This window comes from Carcharodon carcharias, chromosome 18, assembly GCF_017639515.1.
Source record: "Carcharodon carcharias isolate sCarCar2 chromosome 18, sCarCar2.pri, whole genome shotgun sequence".
Lineage (NCBI taxonomy): Eukaryota > Metazoa > Chordata > Chondrichthyes > Lamniformes > Lamnidae > Carcharodon > Carcharodon carcharias.
Genome location: NC_054484.1, coordinates 29,266,318 through 29,283,277, shown reverse-complemented (window position 1 = coordinate 29,283,277; position 16,960 = coordinate 29,266,318). Strand labels below are relative to the sequence as shown.

Below are 16,960 nucleotides of genomic sequence, written 5' to 3'. Positions count from 1 at the left end.
AGTTCCCAGGCCCTCGGTGCTGTACAGCTCACAATGAATATATGCATTGAATTCTAATTGTATTATAATTGTATTGAAGCACCTCAGAGTGCAGCATGAATGTCTTAGACAACGACTTTTCCCCATTGCGCCTTTGTGGAGGCCGTCCCAAGCTTTAGTGCGTCCCTCAGCGTGTAGTCCTGGACTTTGGAATGTGCCAATCTGCAACAGTCAGTCGGGGACAACTCTTTGCGCTGGAAGACCAACAAGTTTCGGGCAGACCAAAGAGCGTCTTTCACCGAGTTGATGATCCTCCAGCTGCAGTTAATGTTTGTCTCGATGTGTGTCGCTGGGAACAGCCGGTAGAGCACAGAGTCCTGTGTCACAGAACTGCTCGGGATGAACCACGACAGAAACCACTGCATCTCTCTCCAGACCTTCTTTGTAAAGGCACAATCCACAAGGAGGTGAACAACGGTCTCATCCCCACCACAGCCACTTCAAGGGCAACGTGCTGAGGGGGTGAGACTCCTGGCATGTTGGAAGGATCTGACAGGGAGGGCCTTTCTCACCACCAGCCAAGCTACGTCTTGGTGCTTGTTGGAGAGTTCTGGCGATGAGGCGTTCTGCCAAATGACTTTGACAGTCTGCTTGGGGAACCATCCCACAGGATCCACCCTCTCCTTTTTCCCACCGGGCCTCTAAGACGTTACATGCCGACCACTGCCTGGTGGACTTGTGGTCAAAGGTGTTTCTCTGCATAAATTTTTCCACGAGGGACAGGTGGTGTGGCACGGTCCAACTATTTGGAGTGTTCTGCGGCAACGTGGCCAGACCCATCCTTCGCAACACCGGGGAAAGGTAGAATCTCAGCACATAGTGACACTTAGTGTTTGCGTACCGAGGGTCTACGCACATCTTGATGCAGCTGCATCAAAAACTTATGCAGAGAAACACCTTTGACCACAAGTATGAGGGCAATGTTGGGCACGTTTTTTCCCCCCTTATCTAGAGGCTTGTACATTGTGTCCCTGCGGACATGATCCATTTTCGACCTCCAGATAAAGCGAAAGATGGCTCGGGTGATCGCCATCGTGCAGGAGTCTGGAATGGGCCAGACCTTCGCCACATACAGCAACAGTGAGAGTGCCTCACACCTGATGACCAGGTTCTTACCCGCAATGGAGAAGGAGCGTTGATCCCACATGCCCAGTTTTCTTTGCACCATGGACATTTCTAACGCATGCCCCGATCCCTCTGAACCATATCCCCAGCACCTTCAGGCCGTCAGCCCTGACGACTAAGGGGACAAATGATCGATCAGCCCAGTTCCCAAAGAACATGGCTGCGGTCTTCTCACGATTTACCTTGGCTCCCGAGGCCAGTTCGAGTTCGGAGTTCCCTATTTGGTTTCTTGCTGACTATCTTATATTGATGGCCTTTAACTTTGCTCTTCCCCACAACTGGAAGCACTCTTCCTGCTCATTCTATCCCTTTCAGAATTTTAAAGACGTCTATTTGGTCGCCCCTCAGCCTCAAGAGAAAAAGAGCCCCAGCTTGTTCATCCGCGCTTGATAGGTATAACCATTACTGGTCCCATCCTCCAGTGTCTCAAATGACCTCTTTATAATATAAATCTAAATCTGTTTGCAGCTGAAGGTTGAAGAATGAGCGTATTTATCTTTGGCTGGCATTTCACTGTTTAAGAAACGTAGTTTCTTTTTGCATGAGAAACTCAGGGGATCTTTCACCAAGAGGATGTTGTTTTTGTTGAAGCCTGTATTTTGGCTCCGGTCCCAGTTGCGCTTCGTCACTTTAGGAAAGCAGCGAGGGGGTAGTGAAGGTTTGACACTCCCCACCAGCCGACTCTGTAAAGGACAAACACCCGGGGCGGAGACTGAATAGATCCACCGAGAGCTGACAACATGATCGCTCTGAAGTACAGAATCTCCTTCTTCGGCTTTCTGTGGGCGATCGGTAAGCAGAGTTTGATCTTTGGTAGCCTGTACCTAATGGACCTTTTCCTGCTTCTGTCTTCTGGGAATGGAGAGGGGGTTTTTTTTTCTCTCTCTGAGTGGAAATGGGGGCAGGAATCTGCCCGGCTCCGGAGTCCAACCCCAGTCCGGGCGATGCTCCGGTGGGGCTGAAGGCTAGACAGGGCGGCTCAGCTCGGGGCTCTGGGTGAGGGTGAGCCGAGTGGGCGACCCCGGAATCCCTGCTCCCCGGGGCCAGGAGACGCTGGGACTGGGCCGCTGATCCGCCGCAGTGTCGAGCTGGAGATTGTTAACACTCAAAGCCTGAGTTCTCGCAAATACCGCCGGAGGATTTCAGATCCAGACCGAGACAATGGGAGCTGGGCCCGGCTTTCATGTCAAACATCTCACTGCTACCTCCCAACCCCCTCAGCCTTGTTTCTCTTTCCCTTCCTCACCTAAAGATATAAATCACCCCAGGAGGCTCTCTTTGTTCATAGACCCTAATCTTTCCCCAAATTATCCCCCTCATTCTCCCTCCCCATCTTCACACCCTCTCCCTCTTACACCCTCACTCATTCCCCCCTCCCCATTCCTGCCCCTACCACCTCACCATCCCCAAACTCTCCCCTCCCCACACCCCCATCCCTGTCCCCACCCCTCCCCTCCTCCCATCTCCACACCCCTCCCCACAACACCTCACCATCCCGACATCCTCCACCCCTCCCCATCCGCACACCCACTCCCTCTTACACCCTCACAAATTACCTCCTCCCCAACCCCTCGCCCCCCACCCCAACCCCTCAGCGTCCTCCCCACACCACCTAACCCTCCCCATGCCCCCTCCCCACACCACTTTGCCATCATCACATCCTCTCCACCCTCCCCACATCCCCAACCCATCCCAAATCCCTCCTTTGCATCCCCACAACCCCTCCCCTGTCCCCACACCTCCCTCCTCCCATCTCCACCCGCTCTCCCCCAACCCTCCACCCCCTCCCCACACCATCACTCCATCTCATCCCCACACCCTTTTCCTCCTACACCCTCAAAAATCCCCCCCCCATCGCCCCTCTCCACCCCCCACATCGCCCCTCTCTAGACCCCCACATCGCCCCTCTCCACCCCCCCCACATCCCCCCTCTCCACCCCCCCACATCCCCCCTCTCCACCCCCCCCACATGCCCCCTCTCCACCCCCCCACATGCCCCCTCTCCACCCCCCACATGACCCCTCTCCATCCCCACAACTCCCCTCTTCACTTCACCTCACCAAACCCACAGCCCCCCAACCCTCACTTCCCCCTCCTCCTCTCCCTCCCTCCTCCTCTCCCTTCCTCCTCTCCTTTCTTCACCCTCATCCTCTCCCTCCCTACCCCTCCCCCCTCTCTCCCACTCCTCCTCTCCCTCCCTCCCCTCCTTCTCCTCTCCCTCACTGCACCCTCCTTCTCCTCTCCCTCCCTCACCCCTCCTCCTCTCCCTCCCCTCCTCCTCTCCCACTCTGCCCTCTCCTCCTCTCCCTCCCCTCCTCCTCTCACGCACCTCCTCCTCTCCCTCTCTTCCCCTCCTCTCTTCCCCCAACCTCTCCCCCCTTACCCCTCCTCTCCCCCTTCCCCCTCCTCTCCTCTCCCCCCTTCCCCCTCCTCTCCTCTCCCCCCTTCCCCCTCCTCTCCTCTCCCCCTTCCCCCTCCTCTCCTCTCCCCCTTCCCCCTCCTCTCTCTCACCCCCTTCCCCCTCCTCTCCTCTCGCCCCCTTCCCCCTCCTCTCCTCTCGCCCCCTTCCCCCTCCTCTCCCCCTTCCCCCTCCTCTCCTCTCGCCCCCTTGCCCCTCCTCTCCTGTCGCCCCCTTGCCCCTCCTCTCCTCTCGCCCCTTGCCCCTCCTCTCCTCTCGCCCCCTTCCCCCTCCTCTCCTCTCGCCCCCTTCCCCAACTCCCTCTCCCCACAGTCCCACCCTCCCCACAGTCCCGCACTCCCCCTCCTCCCCGCACTCTCTCCCCTCCCCACACTCCCCCCTCCCCACGCTCCCTCCCCATTCCCCTCCCCACACTCCCTCACCCCCTCCCCTCCCTCCCTTCCCCACACTTCCCCCTCCCCACATTCCTCCCCTCCCCGCACTCACTCCCACTTCCCTCCCCTCCCCACACTCTCCTCCCCCCACTCCCCCCTCCCCACACTATCCCCCCTCCTCACCGTCCCCCACACTCCCCCCTCCCCTGCCCCCTCCTCTCCCCACACTCCCCCTCCCCTCCCAACACTCCCCCCTCCCCTTCCCACAATACCCCCTCCCCACCTCGCACTTCCCCCCACTCCTCCCCACACCTCCCGCCTCCCCACACTCCCTCCCTCCCCACACTCCCCCCTCCCACAATCACCCCCACACTCCCCCCATTCCCACACAACTCCCCCTTCCCTACACTCCCCACCTTCCCCACACGCTCCCCCCACACTCTGCCCCTCCCCCACACTCCCTCCTCCCCTCCCCACATTCCCCCCCTCCTCACACTCCCTCCTCACACTCCCCTCCCCTCTCCCCACACTCCCCTCCCCTCTCCCCACACTCCCCCCGGCCCGTCCCACACTCCCCCCACCCCGTCCCACACTCCCCCCGGCCCGTCCCATACTCCTCCTGCTTCCCGTCCCACACTCCCCCCTCCCTGTCCCACACTCCCCCTCCACACACACTCCATCCAACTGCTCCACCTCCCCACGATCCAGCTCCCCACAGTCCTCCTCCCATCTTCCCCCTTCCCTTTCCACCTCCTCCCTTCTCTTTTCCCCTTCCCTCTTCCCCTTCCCTTTTCCCCGTCCCCCCGTCCTCCCTTCCCTTTTTCCCGTCCTCCCTTCCCCCACTCCCCCTTTCCCTTCCCCCACTCCCCCTTTCCCTTCCCCCACTCCCCCCTTTCCCTTCCCCCACTCCCCCCTTTCCCCTTCCCCCCGTTACCCCATTTCCCCTATTCCCCCATTTCCCCCTCCCCCTCCCCCTCCCCATTTCCCCTTCCCCCTCTCCATTTCCCCTTCCCCCTCCCCATTTCCCCTTCCCTTTTCCCCGTTCCCCCTTCCCTTTTCCCTGTCTCCCCCTTCCCCTTTCCCTTCCCCCACTCCCTCCCTTTCCCCCTTTCTCCTCCCCCTTTCCCCATTCCCCTTTACCTGTCCCCTCTACCCCTTCCCCCTTCCCTCTTCCCCTTCCCATCTCCTGTTTCCCATCCCCCCTTCCCTCCTACCGTATCACCACTTCCCTCTTCCCGTCACCCCTTCCCACCCCCTTACCATCTCCACCCCTCCTCCCGGCTCCCTTCCCGCCTCCCCTCCCTCCCTCCTCCCCCCCTCCCCTCCTCCTCTCCGCCCTCCTCCTCTCCCCCCATCCCCCCTTCCCCCATCTCCCCTCCCCTGCCCCCTCCCCAACCCTTGCATTTGGTTGTGCAGTTGCAAGTCAAAGACTGGTTTTTTTTCTTGTGGAGATGGTCATTGCCCAGCGCTTTTATATATGATGTTATGTGACAGTGTAACTTGTTACAAGTACTGTTTAGTTGGAAATGTTTCCAACGTGCTCTTTTAAGATGTGACTTGATATAAAGCTGAGGATGTATAGTTTGCTATAAAATTGAACACAGATTAATATGTGAATACAGCATGTTGTTGACGTAGCAGGCATGCTGAGACTTTAATTTGTTTAGATTGTCTGCATATTTATTTATTATTTGGTGTAAGGCAAAGTCTTCACATGTTACATTGACTTAGAAGATATAATTATGTTTAAAAACTTGGCCTTTGTTTCCTTTTGTGGTTCCTCCTTTAACTAATGCCATGCATTTAAAAAGGGTATGTTGTTTGCATATCTAGTTTTGGTCATTTATACTTTTGGTTTCTTCTATTATCTTATGGTGGATGTTTTTAAGTAATGTTCTTTTAGTGAACAACAATATTATTAATAAATCTGCGATGGAGGACCAAGCCAGGTGAAGGATGGGAGATGCCCTACAAGCAGAAACTTGTTTGATCTAGCACATTTCAGTAATCTTATGATTTAACTATGGGTGTCAGTTTACTATCCTCACATTGATATTCGTGCCCTGATTTTGAGACTTCCTCTTTAGCTGCAAGTACTATAGATATGGAATGTATAATACAGCTGTCAAAGATGTCAAGAGTACTAAACCACAAGGGACTGGGTGGTGCAACGTTTTAAAAGATTGATCTTTCACCTCCTGAGACTTTTGTTTAAATCTAACTGAGATTCAGTGGCAGGAAAATCTTAGTTTTCTGATGACCTTGATCGATCCGAGGGAAATGAGTTTAAGCAGTACAAATTCATCTTTTGACTAGCATGAGCCCACAATCGGTTGGCATCCTTCCATTTGCGAAAGATGATGGGAATGCAGCCTTGAGGTCAGATGGAGTCATCTGCCACATTTCTTTTGATGCTGAGCAAGCTGTTTCTGGAAAGGCAAGGCGTGCTACACATGAAGCTGTCCCTTGCTAGTGGCGTGGGATGAATTGTGCTGACACCTTGTTTGCACAGGTGCCATCTGCTTTGGTGCTCCGTTGTGGTGGCAAACTCCTGTCCACAGCTGGTGTCGCCATTTGTATCAGTTGTCAGCTAGAGTTCCCACGATGTGATTGGTGTTGGGCGCTTTCATGTCACTTTTGACAGCTTTCTTGAATCAGAGCTTGCGGTGGCCTGCTGGTCTGTTGGCACATGCTACCTCCCCGTATAGAATATCCTTGGCAATGCAACATTCTTACATCCTGTGCACAAACGCAGGCTAGCAAAACCTTCTTTGCTTTGTTAGCTCTAGAATGCTTGGCATGCTTGCCCTAGAAGGACCTTCAATGCCATAGCTGAACACTAATTGGCAGTGGGTTGACAAAATCAACCTGATAGGGTGTAACGATTGTTGGTTTGGAAAGCGAAATTCACATTAGTGCCACAAGAAGTTCTTTTTTGAGTAAGCCTCCCATGGTATTGTTCATCGTAACTTGGATGATAACTTGTTTCATTAGAACAAGGAGCATTATGCATTATCAGTGATCATGGGGGATTTCAATATGCAGGTAGACTGGGAAAATGAGGTTGGTAGTGCATCCCAAGAAAAGGAATTTGTGGAATACCTAAGAGATGGCTTTTTGGAGTAGCTTGTGGTAGAGCCCACTAGGGAACAGGCGATTCTAGATTTAGTGATGTGTAATGAGGCAGATTTGATAAGGGAGCTTAAGGTGAAGGAACCCTTAGGAGGAAGTGACCATAATATGATAGAATTTACCCTGCAATTTGAGAGGAAAAAGCTGGAACCAGATGTAGCGGTATTACAGTTGAATAAAGGCAACTACAGAGGCATGAGGGAGGAGCTGGCCAGAATTGACTGGGAGATGAGCCTAGCAGGAAAGACAGTGGAACAGCAATGGCAGGAGTTTCTGGGAGTAATTTGGGAGACACAGCAAAAATTCATCCCTAGGAAGAAGAAGCATACTAAAGGGAGGACGAGGCAACCATGGCTGACAAGGAAAGTCAGGGACAGCATAAAAGCTAGAGAGAAAGCATACAATGCGGGGAAGAGCAGTGGGAAACCAGGGGATTGGGAAGCCTACAAAGACCAACAGAGGACAACTAAAAAATAAATAAGGAGGGAGATGATTAAATATGAGGGTAAACTAGCCAGTAATATAAAAGAAGATTGCAAGAGTGTTTTTTAGATATATAAAGGGTAAGAGAGAGGCAAAAGTGGACATTGGGCTGCTGGAAAATGATGCTAGACAAGTAGTAGTGGGGAACAAAGAAATGGCGGAGGAACTGAATAGGTACTTGGCATCAGTCTCCACAGTGGCAGACACGAGTGACATCCCCAAAGTTCAAGAGAGTCAGGGGGCAAAGGTGAGTATGGTGGCCATTACAAAGGAGAAGGTGCTAGGAAAACTGAAAGTTCTGAAGGTGGATAAATCACCTGGACCAGATGGATTACACCCCAGAGTTCTGAAGGAGATAGCTGAAGAGATAGTGGAGGAGTTAGTGGTGATCTTTCAGGAATCACTGGAGTTAGGGAGGGTCCCAGAGGACTGGAAAATCGCTAATGTAACCCCCCTGTTTAAGAAGGGAGTGAGGCAAAATACAGGAAATTACAGGCCAATTAGCCTGACCTCGGTTGTTGGTAAGATTTTAGAGTCCATTATTAAGGATGAGATTTCAGAATACTTGGAAATGCATGGTAAAATCAGGCAAAGTCAGCATGGTTTCATCAAGGGGAGGTCATGCCTGACAAATCTGTTAGAATTCTTTGAGGAGGTAACAAGTAGGTTAGACAAAGGAGAGCCAATGGATGTTATCTACTTGGACTTCCAGAAGGCCTTTGACAAGGTGCCGCACAGGAGGCTGCTCAATAAGATAAGAGCCCATGGTGTTAGAGGCAAGGTACTGGCATGGATAGAAGATTGGCTGTTTGGCAGGAGGCAGAGAGTGGGGATAAGGGGGTCCTTCTCCGGTTGGCGGCTGGTGTGGAGTTCTGCAGGGATCAATGTTGGGACCACAACTTTTCACTTTATACATTAATGATCTAGCTGAAGGAACTGAGGGCATCCTGGCTAAGTTTGCAGATGATACAAAGATAGGTGGAGGGACAGGTAATATTGAGGAGACGGGGAGGCTGCAAAAGGATTTGGACAGGTTAGGAGAATGGGCAAAGAAGTGGCAGATGGAATACAACGTGGGCAAGTGTGAGGTCATGCACTTTGGTAGGAAGAATAGAGGCATAGACTATTTTCTAAATGGGAAAAAAATTCAGAAATCTGGAGTGCAAAGGGTCTTGGGAGTCCTAGTCCAGGATTCTCTTAAGGTTAACTTGCAGGTTGAGTCAGTAGTTAGGAAGGCAAATGCAATGTTGGCATTTATTTGGAGAGGACTAGAATATTAAAGCAGGGATGTGCTGCTGAGGCTTTATAAGGCTCTGGTCAGACCACATTTAGAATATTGGAAGCAATTTTGGGCCCCGTATCTCAGGAAGGATGTGCTGGCCCTGGAGAGGGTCCAGAGGAGGTTCACGAGAACGATCCCAGGAATGAAAGGCTTAACATATGAGGAAGTTTGAGGATTCTGGGTCTATACTCGATGGAGTTTAGAAGGATGAGGGGGGATCTGATTGAAACTTACAGAATACTGAAAGGCCTGGATAGAGCGGACGTGGGGAAGATGTTTCCATTAGTAGGAGAGACTAGGACCCGAGGGCACAGCCTCAGAGTAAAGGGAAGACTTTTTAGAACAAAGATGAGGAGAAACTTCTTTAGCCAGAGAGTGGTGAATCTATGGAATTCATTGCCACAGAAGGCTGTGGAGGCCAGGTCATTGAGTGTATTTAAGACTGAGATATGTTCTTGATTGGTAAGGGGATCAAAGATAACGGGGAGAAGGCGGGAGAATGGGGTTGACAAACTTATCAGCCATGATTGAATGGCAGAGCAGACTCGATGGGCCGAATGGCCTAATTTCTGCTCCTATGTCTTATGGTCTTATGGTCATTATCCAGTTTAGTATTGTGTTGCAAACGTGGAACAGTGCTGTTTCTTCTTTAAAGTCATAAATCTTAATTTTACCTCCTGCAAGTAGGCATAGCTTGAGATCATATTGTGATTACTTACTGAGAAGGTTTCCCTGTAAATTGGCAAAAGTTTTCAAATCTGCGTCTCCCAGAATAAACCAGTGGGAAGTGACTGCTGCGATGCATTGGAGTGTAGTATCTAATGTGTGCTGAAAACAGGCCAAACATTGGTGAATTTCCTGGAGCTTTACATATGGTCACTTACAGGATACATTTGTATGAGAGCAAATGCTTAAGGTGTACAGATAGAAAGTGTGCATCACCAGTGAAAACATTTGAAAAGGATTGTCTATGCAGAGGGTGCAGTAAGGGGTTTTTAATTGATTTCTGGAAAATAAATAGTTTTTTTCCTTACACACAAATAAACCAACATGTAGTTCGGCGAGAATAGCTTTTTGCTTTTCGTGTTTAGAGTGTGGATACTGAATGGGGAAAAGATGTAAAACTTAAATAATTAAAATAAGTATATTTTTCTTTATTCGTATGTCCCCAACAGTGGCTAATGTACCTGAAATGTTCTCTTTAAATCCTGATGTTTAAATCAGGACCTTTATTCAGAACATCCACCCAAACTTTAATGATGGTACAATCCTAAAATTTTCCACTTGTTACATTTTGACATTTTTGAGTTACTTTTAAATGTTGATTCTTGGATGCAAAGTGTATCCGTACAAATTTCAGAAAGGTCCATGAGACAACAGGTGATTAAAATACCAGTGAGCTATGCTTTGAAATACTTTCTGTAAAGACTAAATAGTAATTAAGTGATTTGGCTGACCTCCTAATATGCAGCATTTCTATTGTGGCAGATAATTCTTGGCTCGAGGTACTTGGCAGGACTGGTTTAGCAAGTCTTCCAAAAGGTGATTAAAAATAGAGACCAAGACCCTTGCAATTGGTCAGTTTTCTTTTATGAATCCAGCAGATATAATATTTCCAAAAAAAACCTTTGATAAGGTACCACACAGTAGACTCATAACTAAACTCAGGGGGCTGTCAGAGGACCAAGTAGCAAAACAGAGATTAAAGATTGTATTACTCAGATTGCAAATGGTGGGAGGTGATGTTTTGCAAGGGTCGATGCTGGGGCCACTGTTCAGCATTTACACAAATAATTTGGACGCCGGAATCAGAAATCCAATTTCAAAATTTGCAGATATCACCAGAGGAGGACTGTCACAAAATGCAGGAAGGTTGAAGAAGGGGAGGGTAATTAGCAAATTTGAACCTTATTCTAGATAAGAGGTAATACACTTTGATAGGGAAAATAAAGAGAATAGGTGTCAAAATGGGATAGGGGAACTAAGGAATTTGTAGGTCTAGATACACAGATCATTAAAAGCTATGCAAAACTTGTGTAGAATCTTGGATAATTGCACCTCAAGTGCTGTGGACACTTTCAGCCTCTGATTTATAAAAAGCTTACAGAGAAACTGGAGAAGATGTGAATAAGATTTACTGGAATAATACCAGAACTGAGAGGTTATACCTGTCAGAAAAGATTGAATAGGCTGGGGCTCTTTTCTCTAGAAAAAGAAACCGTTTTTTAATGATCATACCCTATCTCCCGGCCATGCTCCTGCTGGTCTACTACCCGAGGCTGAGGCTGCAGCCTACTCCAGAGTGCTGCCCAACCAACCTGGGAGCCAAGAAGAATGTCAGTTGGACTGACTGAGTGGAGAATCTTCCAAGGGAAGAATTTGCACATTGTGGAGTTAGAATTCCATAGCATGGAGGGAAACTTAGGCTTCGAGGAGGCACGATGGGGAGAGGTTACTGTTTAAGACCTTTCTGCCAGAATACACAGCGCTAGAAAATGTGTGGAACCTCTCAGCTGTAAAAATGACATGGAATGTACATTGTAAATATCAAGAGTATTGAAATTGTATTGAGGCATCTAAGAATGAAACATGCTGCATGGAGAAAAGTTGAACTTCATTGCACTTTCTGTAATTTTTCAATTTGAAATGTTTTGCCTGCGGCAGTATGCCTAACAGGGAAGCTATATTGTAATTTTTAAGAGCATTACAATTGTATAGAGGCAGCTAAGAGTAGAACATGCTGTATAGAAATAAGTTGAATTGCGTTGCACTTCCTGTAATTTTCAAATTGAAATGTTTTGTAATGTACTTTTACAAATTTTATGAGTATGTTTTAGGGAAAAAATTCCACCCAAAATTATCCCCCCACCCACCACCTATATTACATGCCCTCACACATTGTTGGGGCTGAAGTGCCCTGATTTAGACCATTTGATCCTAATGGTTATTGACTGACTTGGAGGTTGGGAGCCTTCAGGGTATGGGCCTACCTTATATGTTATGGAAAACCAGCATTCAGCAATATGTACTGGAATCAATGATTAATCTGTATATGTATTTGCAATGGGTGAAAAGTAGCTTGACAATGCTTTTCATTATCAATAAAATGATATATCTTGGGGAACAGTTATTTGCCTCATATGCGATATTGTTAAATCCACTCAGAATACAGCTAAATTCTGCTAACGGCAATAGCTTTAACATTGACGGATGACCTGGCCAGTCCTTTTCAGTTGGACAGCTTTGAGTACTGCCTGCAGACAATCTTCCACTCAGGTTAAATATTGGAATTTGCCCAAAATCCAGTTTCTCGCCCACAAAGAGAATTTTATGCCCAGTGGAAAATAGACTGAAAGGTTACTGACTCCTAAATGACCCCTCCCCGGATAAAAAATGAAAACATTCTTGCCCGTACCCATTTAATTTATCCCTCCGTATACAAGGATGAGTTTTGTAATATTCTACACTGTAATGGTACCAGAATAATTCTCGAGGTGGATAATTTAGTTATAGACCTCATAAACCTCTATCAGTGATGCTCTGAAACTATAAAGTACATAATAGCAGGCCGGGATGATCTCCTGTGTATTAAACTTTTCTAGAGAGAAATATTTGGCCTCCATTTAATCCTTTCCATGGCACCATAGCTGAGATTAAAGAGTCAACAAATGAGAGCAAACTCACTTTGTACTTCCTCATTATTTCACAAAGAAAACAGAATGAAACTCCAAACCTATATCCTGGCCTATACTTTAACATGTATCTGCCTGACCAGCAAGAATGACAAATGGAATCTTGGCTTTTTAATCAATATTCTGTTTATCCACATTTCACCTAGTGTCAAGGGGTCATGGCTAGGAGTGACATAAATTGAGATACAGAATAAGTTGCATCAGTTAACTTCTAAACTGTTGGATCCACTCACATTGTGTAATTTGGCTAGCTGTCTCAAGATAATATGCTTGAGATCCTTTTACTTCATGTCCAAATTATTACCAGTTGTTAATTCCCAGAATGTCCATGAGGAAATTCTGACATTCTATTAATTTTCAGGAATAAGACAAAGTTATCCTATACTATGAACGTGTTTAATCCCAACTGATGTACTTTTCACATCTGAAGAAATGAAAACAGGAAATGTCTCAAATCAACATTTAGTCATTTGGTAGTACAGAACTTGAGTATTGCTGAAAAAAAGAGAAATGTCTAAGCTTTGCATTTTGCACTCATCAGGACATTCGCAAGAATACCAATATAAGGGGTGGAAACAACAATTTATTCTGTATATGAAGAGGGTGCTGATTGGTTGGCAAGTGGTGTTGCCATGGAGAATGCACCACTGATGGTGACTGACAATTAACTGCTAAGCATTGTTTGAAATTTAAACCAGGCAGTTTGACCCTGATTGGTCAAGGCATTGCCCTGAGGAATGAGTCAGTGAATGGTTGTTACTTAATTTGTTTAGCTGAAACAGGCGCAATGCAATGTATATACATATCTTTCTCTCTGCAAAGAACGGGAACCTGTATATTAATATTTGTAGCTTCCAGTACACTCTCTTCACATACAGTATAAACTGTTGTTTTCTCCCTTATATTGGTATTCTTGTGAGTTTCCTGATGAGTGCAAGATGAAAAGGTTAGACATGTCTCTTTTTTCAGCAATATTCAAAACAACATTTACTCAATCAAGACAACTTATATTTGATTGATTAAAATTTTAAATAACAAGTAAAGCCCCATCTGGTGGAAGAACCTTCCCCAATATGTTCCTAAAGCAATTCTTCCAATAGATGCTGAGTGTTTCCAGCACTCTCTGTTTTTGTTCCCAAGGTTATCTTGGGTCTTGGAGAGACTACACTTAGAGTATTGCGCACAGTTCTGGACTCCATATTACAAAAAAGATGCTGGGGAAAGGATGACACCAGAATTGAAGGATACAGCAATCAAGAAAGAATGTAGACACTGAGATGTAACTGATAACATTTTAAAAAATTATATGGGAGTTCAATAAGATAAAAGTACAGAAGATGCTTCTACTGGTGGGGTAGAAAGAACTAGGGACCAAAAATATAAAATAGTCACGATTAAACCCGATAAGGAATTCAAGATGGTAGAAATATAGAACATACAATCACATTGAGTGGTTGAGTGGAATAGCATTGGTGCATTTAAAAGGAAGCTAGATAAGTACACGAAGGAGAAAAGAAAAAATAAGTTGATAGGGTGAGATGAATTAAGGTGGGAGGAAGCTAATGTACATAAACCTGAGATAAAAACAAAAAAACTGCGGATGCTGGAAATCCAAAACAAAAACAAAAACAGAATTACCTGGAAAAACTCAGCAGGTCTGGCAGCATCGGCAGAGAAGAAAAGAGTTGATATTTCGAGTCCTCATGACCCTTCGACAGAACTTGAGTTTGAGTCCAAGAAAGAGTTGAAATATAAGCTGGTTTAAGGTGTGTGTGTGGGGGGCGGAGAGAGAGAGAGAGAAGTGGAGGAGGGGTGTGGTTGTAGGGACAAACAAGCAGTGATAGAAGCAGATCATCAAAAGATGTCAACAACAATAGAACAAAAGAACACATAGGTGTTAAAGTTGGTGATATTATCTAAACGAATGTGCTAATTAAGAATGGATGGTAGGGCACTCAAGGTATAGCTCTAGTGGGGGTGGGGAGAGCATAAAAGATTTAAAAAATTTTTAAAAAAATAATGGAAATAGGTGGGAAAAGGAAAATCTATATAATTTATTGGAAAAAAAAGGAAGGGGGAAACAGAAAGGGGGTGGGGATGGGGGAGGGAGCTCACGACCTAAAGTTGTTGAATTCAATATTCAGTCCGGAAGGCTGTAAAGTGCCTAGTCGGAAGATGAGGTGTTGTTCCTCCAGTTTGCGTTGGGCTTCACTGGAACAATGCAACAAGCCAAGGACAGACATGTGGACAAGAGAGCAAGGTGGAGTGTTAAAATGGCAAGCGACAGGGAGGTTTGGGTCATTCTTGCGGACAGACCGCAGGTGTTCTGCAAAGCGGTCGCCCAGTTTACGTTTGGTCTCTCCAATGTAGAGGAGACCACATTGGGAGCAACGAATGCAGTAGACTAAGTTGGGGGAAATGCAAGTGAAATGCTGCTTCACTTGAAAGGAGTGTTTGGGTCCTTGGACGGTGAGGAGAGAGGAAGTGAAGGGGCAGGTGTTGCTTCTTTTGCGTGGGCATGGGGTGGTGCCATAGGAGGGGGTTGAGGAGTAGGGGGTGATGGAGGAGTGGACCAGGGTGTCCCGGAGGGAGCGATCCCTACGGAATGCCGATAGGGGGGGTGAAGGGAAGATGTGTTTGGTAGTGGCATCATGCTGGAGTTGGCGGAAATGGTGGAGGATGATCTTTTGAATGCGGAGGCTGGTGGGGTGATAAGTGAGGACAAGGGGGACCCTATCATGTTTCTGGGAGGGAGGAGAAGGCGTGAGGGCGGATGCGTGGGAGATGGGCCGTACACGGTTGAGGGCCCTATCAACGACCGTGGGTGGAAAACCTCGGTTAAGGAAGAAGGAGGACATGTCAGAGGAGCTGTTTTTGAATGTAGCATCATCGGAACAGATGCGACGGAGGCGAAGGAACTGAGAGAATGGGATGGAGTCCTTACAGGAAGCGGGGTGTGAGGAGCTGTAGTCGAGATAGCTGTGGGAGTCAGTGGGTTTGTAATGGATATTGGTGGACAGTCTATCACCAGAGATTGAGACAGAGAGGTCAAGGAAGGGAAGGGAAGTGTCAGAGATGGACCACGTGAAAATGATGGAGGGGTGGAGATTGGAAGCAAAATTAATAAATTTTTCCAAGTCCCGACGAGAGCATGAAGCGGCACCGAAGTAATCATCGATGTACCGGAGAAAGAGTTGTGGAAGGGGGCCGGAGTAGGACTGCAACAAGGAATGTTCCACATACCCCATAAAGAACATTCCTTGTTGCAGTTCTACTCCGGCCCCCTTCCACAACTCTTTCTCCGGTACATCGATGATTACTTCGGTGCCGCTTCATGCTCTCGTCGGGACTTGGAAAAATTTATTAATTTTGCTTCCAATCTCCACCCCTCCATCATTTTCACGTGGTCCATCTCTGACACTTCCCTTCCCTTCCTTGACCTCTCTGTCTCAATCTCTGGTGATAGACTGTCCACCAATATCCATTACAAACCCACCGACTCCCACAGCTATCTCGACTACAGTTTCTCACACCCCGCTTCCTGTAAGGACTCCGTCCCATTCTTTCAGTTCCTTTGCCTCGGTCGCATCTGTTCCAATAATGCTACCTTCAAAAACAGTTCCTCTGACATGTCCTCCTTCTTCCTTAACCGAGGTTTTCCACCCACGGTCGTTGACAGGGCCCTCAACCGTGTCCGGCCCATCTCCCGCGCATCCGCCCTCACACCTTCTCCTCCCTCCCAGAAACATGATAGGGTCCCCCTTGTCCTCACCTATCACCCCACCAGCCTCCGCATTCAAAGGATCATCCTCCGCCATTTCCGCCAACTCCAGCATGATGCCACCACCAAACACATCTTCCCTTCACCCCCCTATCGGCATTCCGTAGGGATCGCTCCCTCTGGGACACCCTGGTCCACTCCTCCATCACCCCCTACTCTTCAACCCCCTCCTATGGCACCACCCCATGCCCACGCAAAAGATGCAACACCTGCCCCTTCACTTCCTCTCTCACCGTCCAAGGACCCCAAACACTCCTTTCAAGTGAAGCAGCATTTCACTTGCATTTCCCCCAACTTAGTCTACTGCATTCGTTGCTCCCAATGTGGTCTCCTCTACATTGGAGAGACCAAACGTAAACTGGGCGACCGCTTTGCAGAACACCTGCGGTCTGTCCGCAAGAATGACCCAAACCTCCCTGTCGCTTGCCATTTTAACACTCCACCTTGCTCTCTTGTCCACATGTCTGTCCTTGGCTTGCTGCATTGTTCCAGTGAAGCCCAACGCAAACTGGAGGAACAACACCTCATCTTCCGACTAGGCACTTTACAGCCTTCCGGACTGAATATTGAATTCAACAACTTTAGGTCGAGAGCTCCCTCCCCCATCCCCACCCCCTTTCTGTTTCCCCCTTC

At 48.0% G+C, this 16,960-nt stretch overlaps 1 protein-coding gene across 2 annotated transcripts in view; it reads left to right on the top strand.

Annotated features, from left to right (window-relative positions):
- Positions 1-1,791: 1,791 nt before the first annotated feature.
- LOC121290731 (interleukin-10 receptor subunit beta-like) overlaps positions 1,792-16,960 on the top strand; it is a 61,964-nt gene continuing 46,795 nt past the window's right edge. For both annotated transcript variants that reach the window (XM_041211574.1, XM_041211576.1), the window contains exon 1: positions 1,792-1,956. In XM_041211574.1, the coding sequence (XP_041067508.1) occupies positions 1,905-1,956 (52 nt within the window). In that variant the 5' untranslated portion in view covers positions 1,792-1,904. The remainder of the gene's footprint in view (positions 1,957-16,960) is intronic.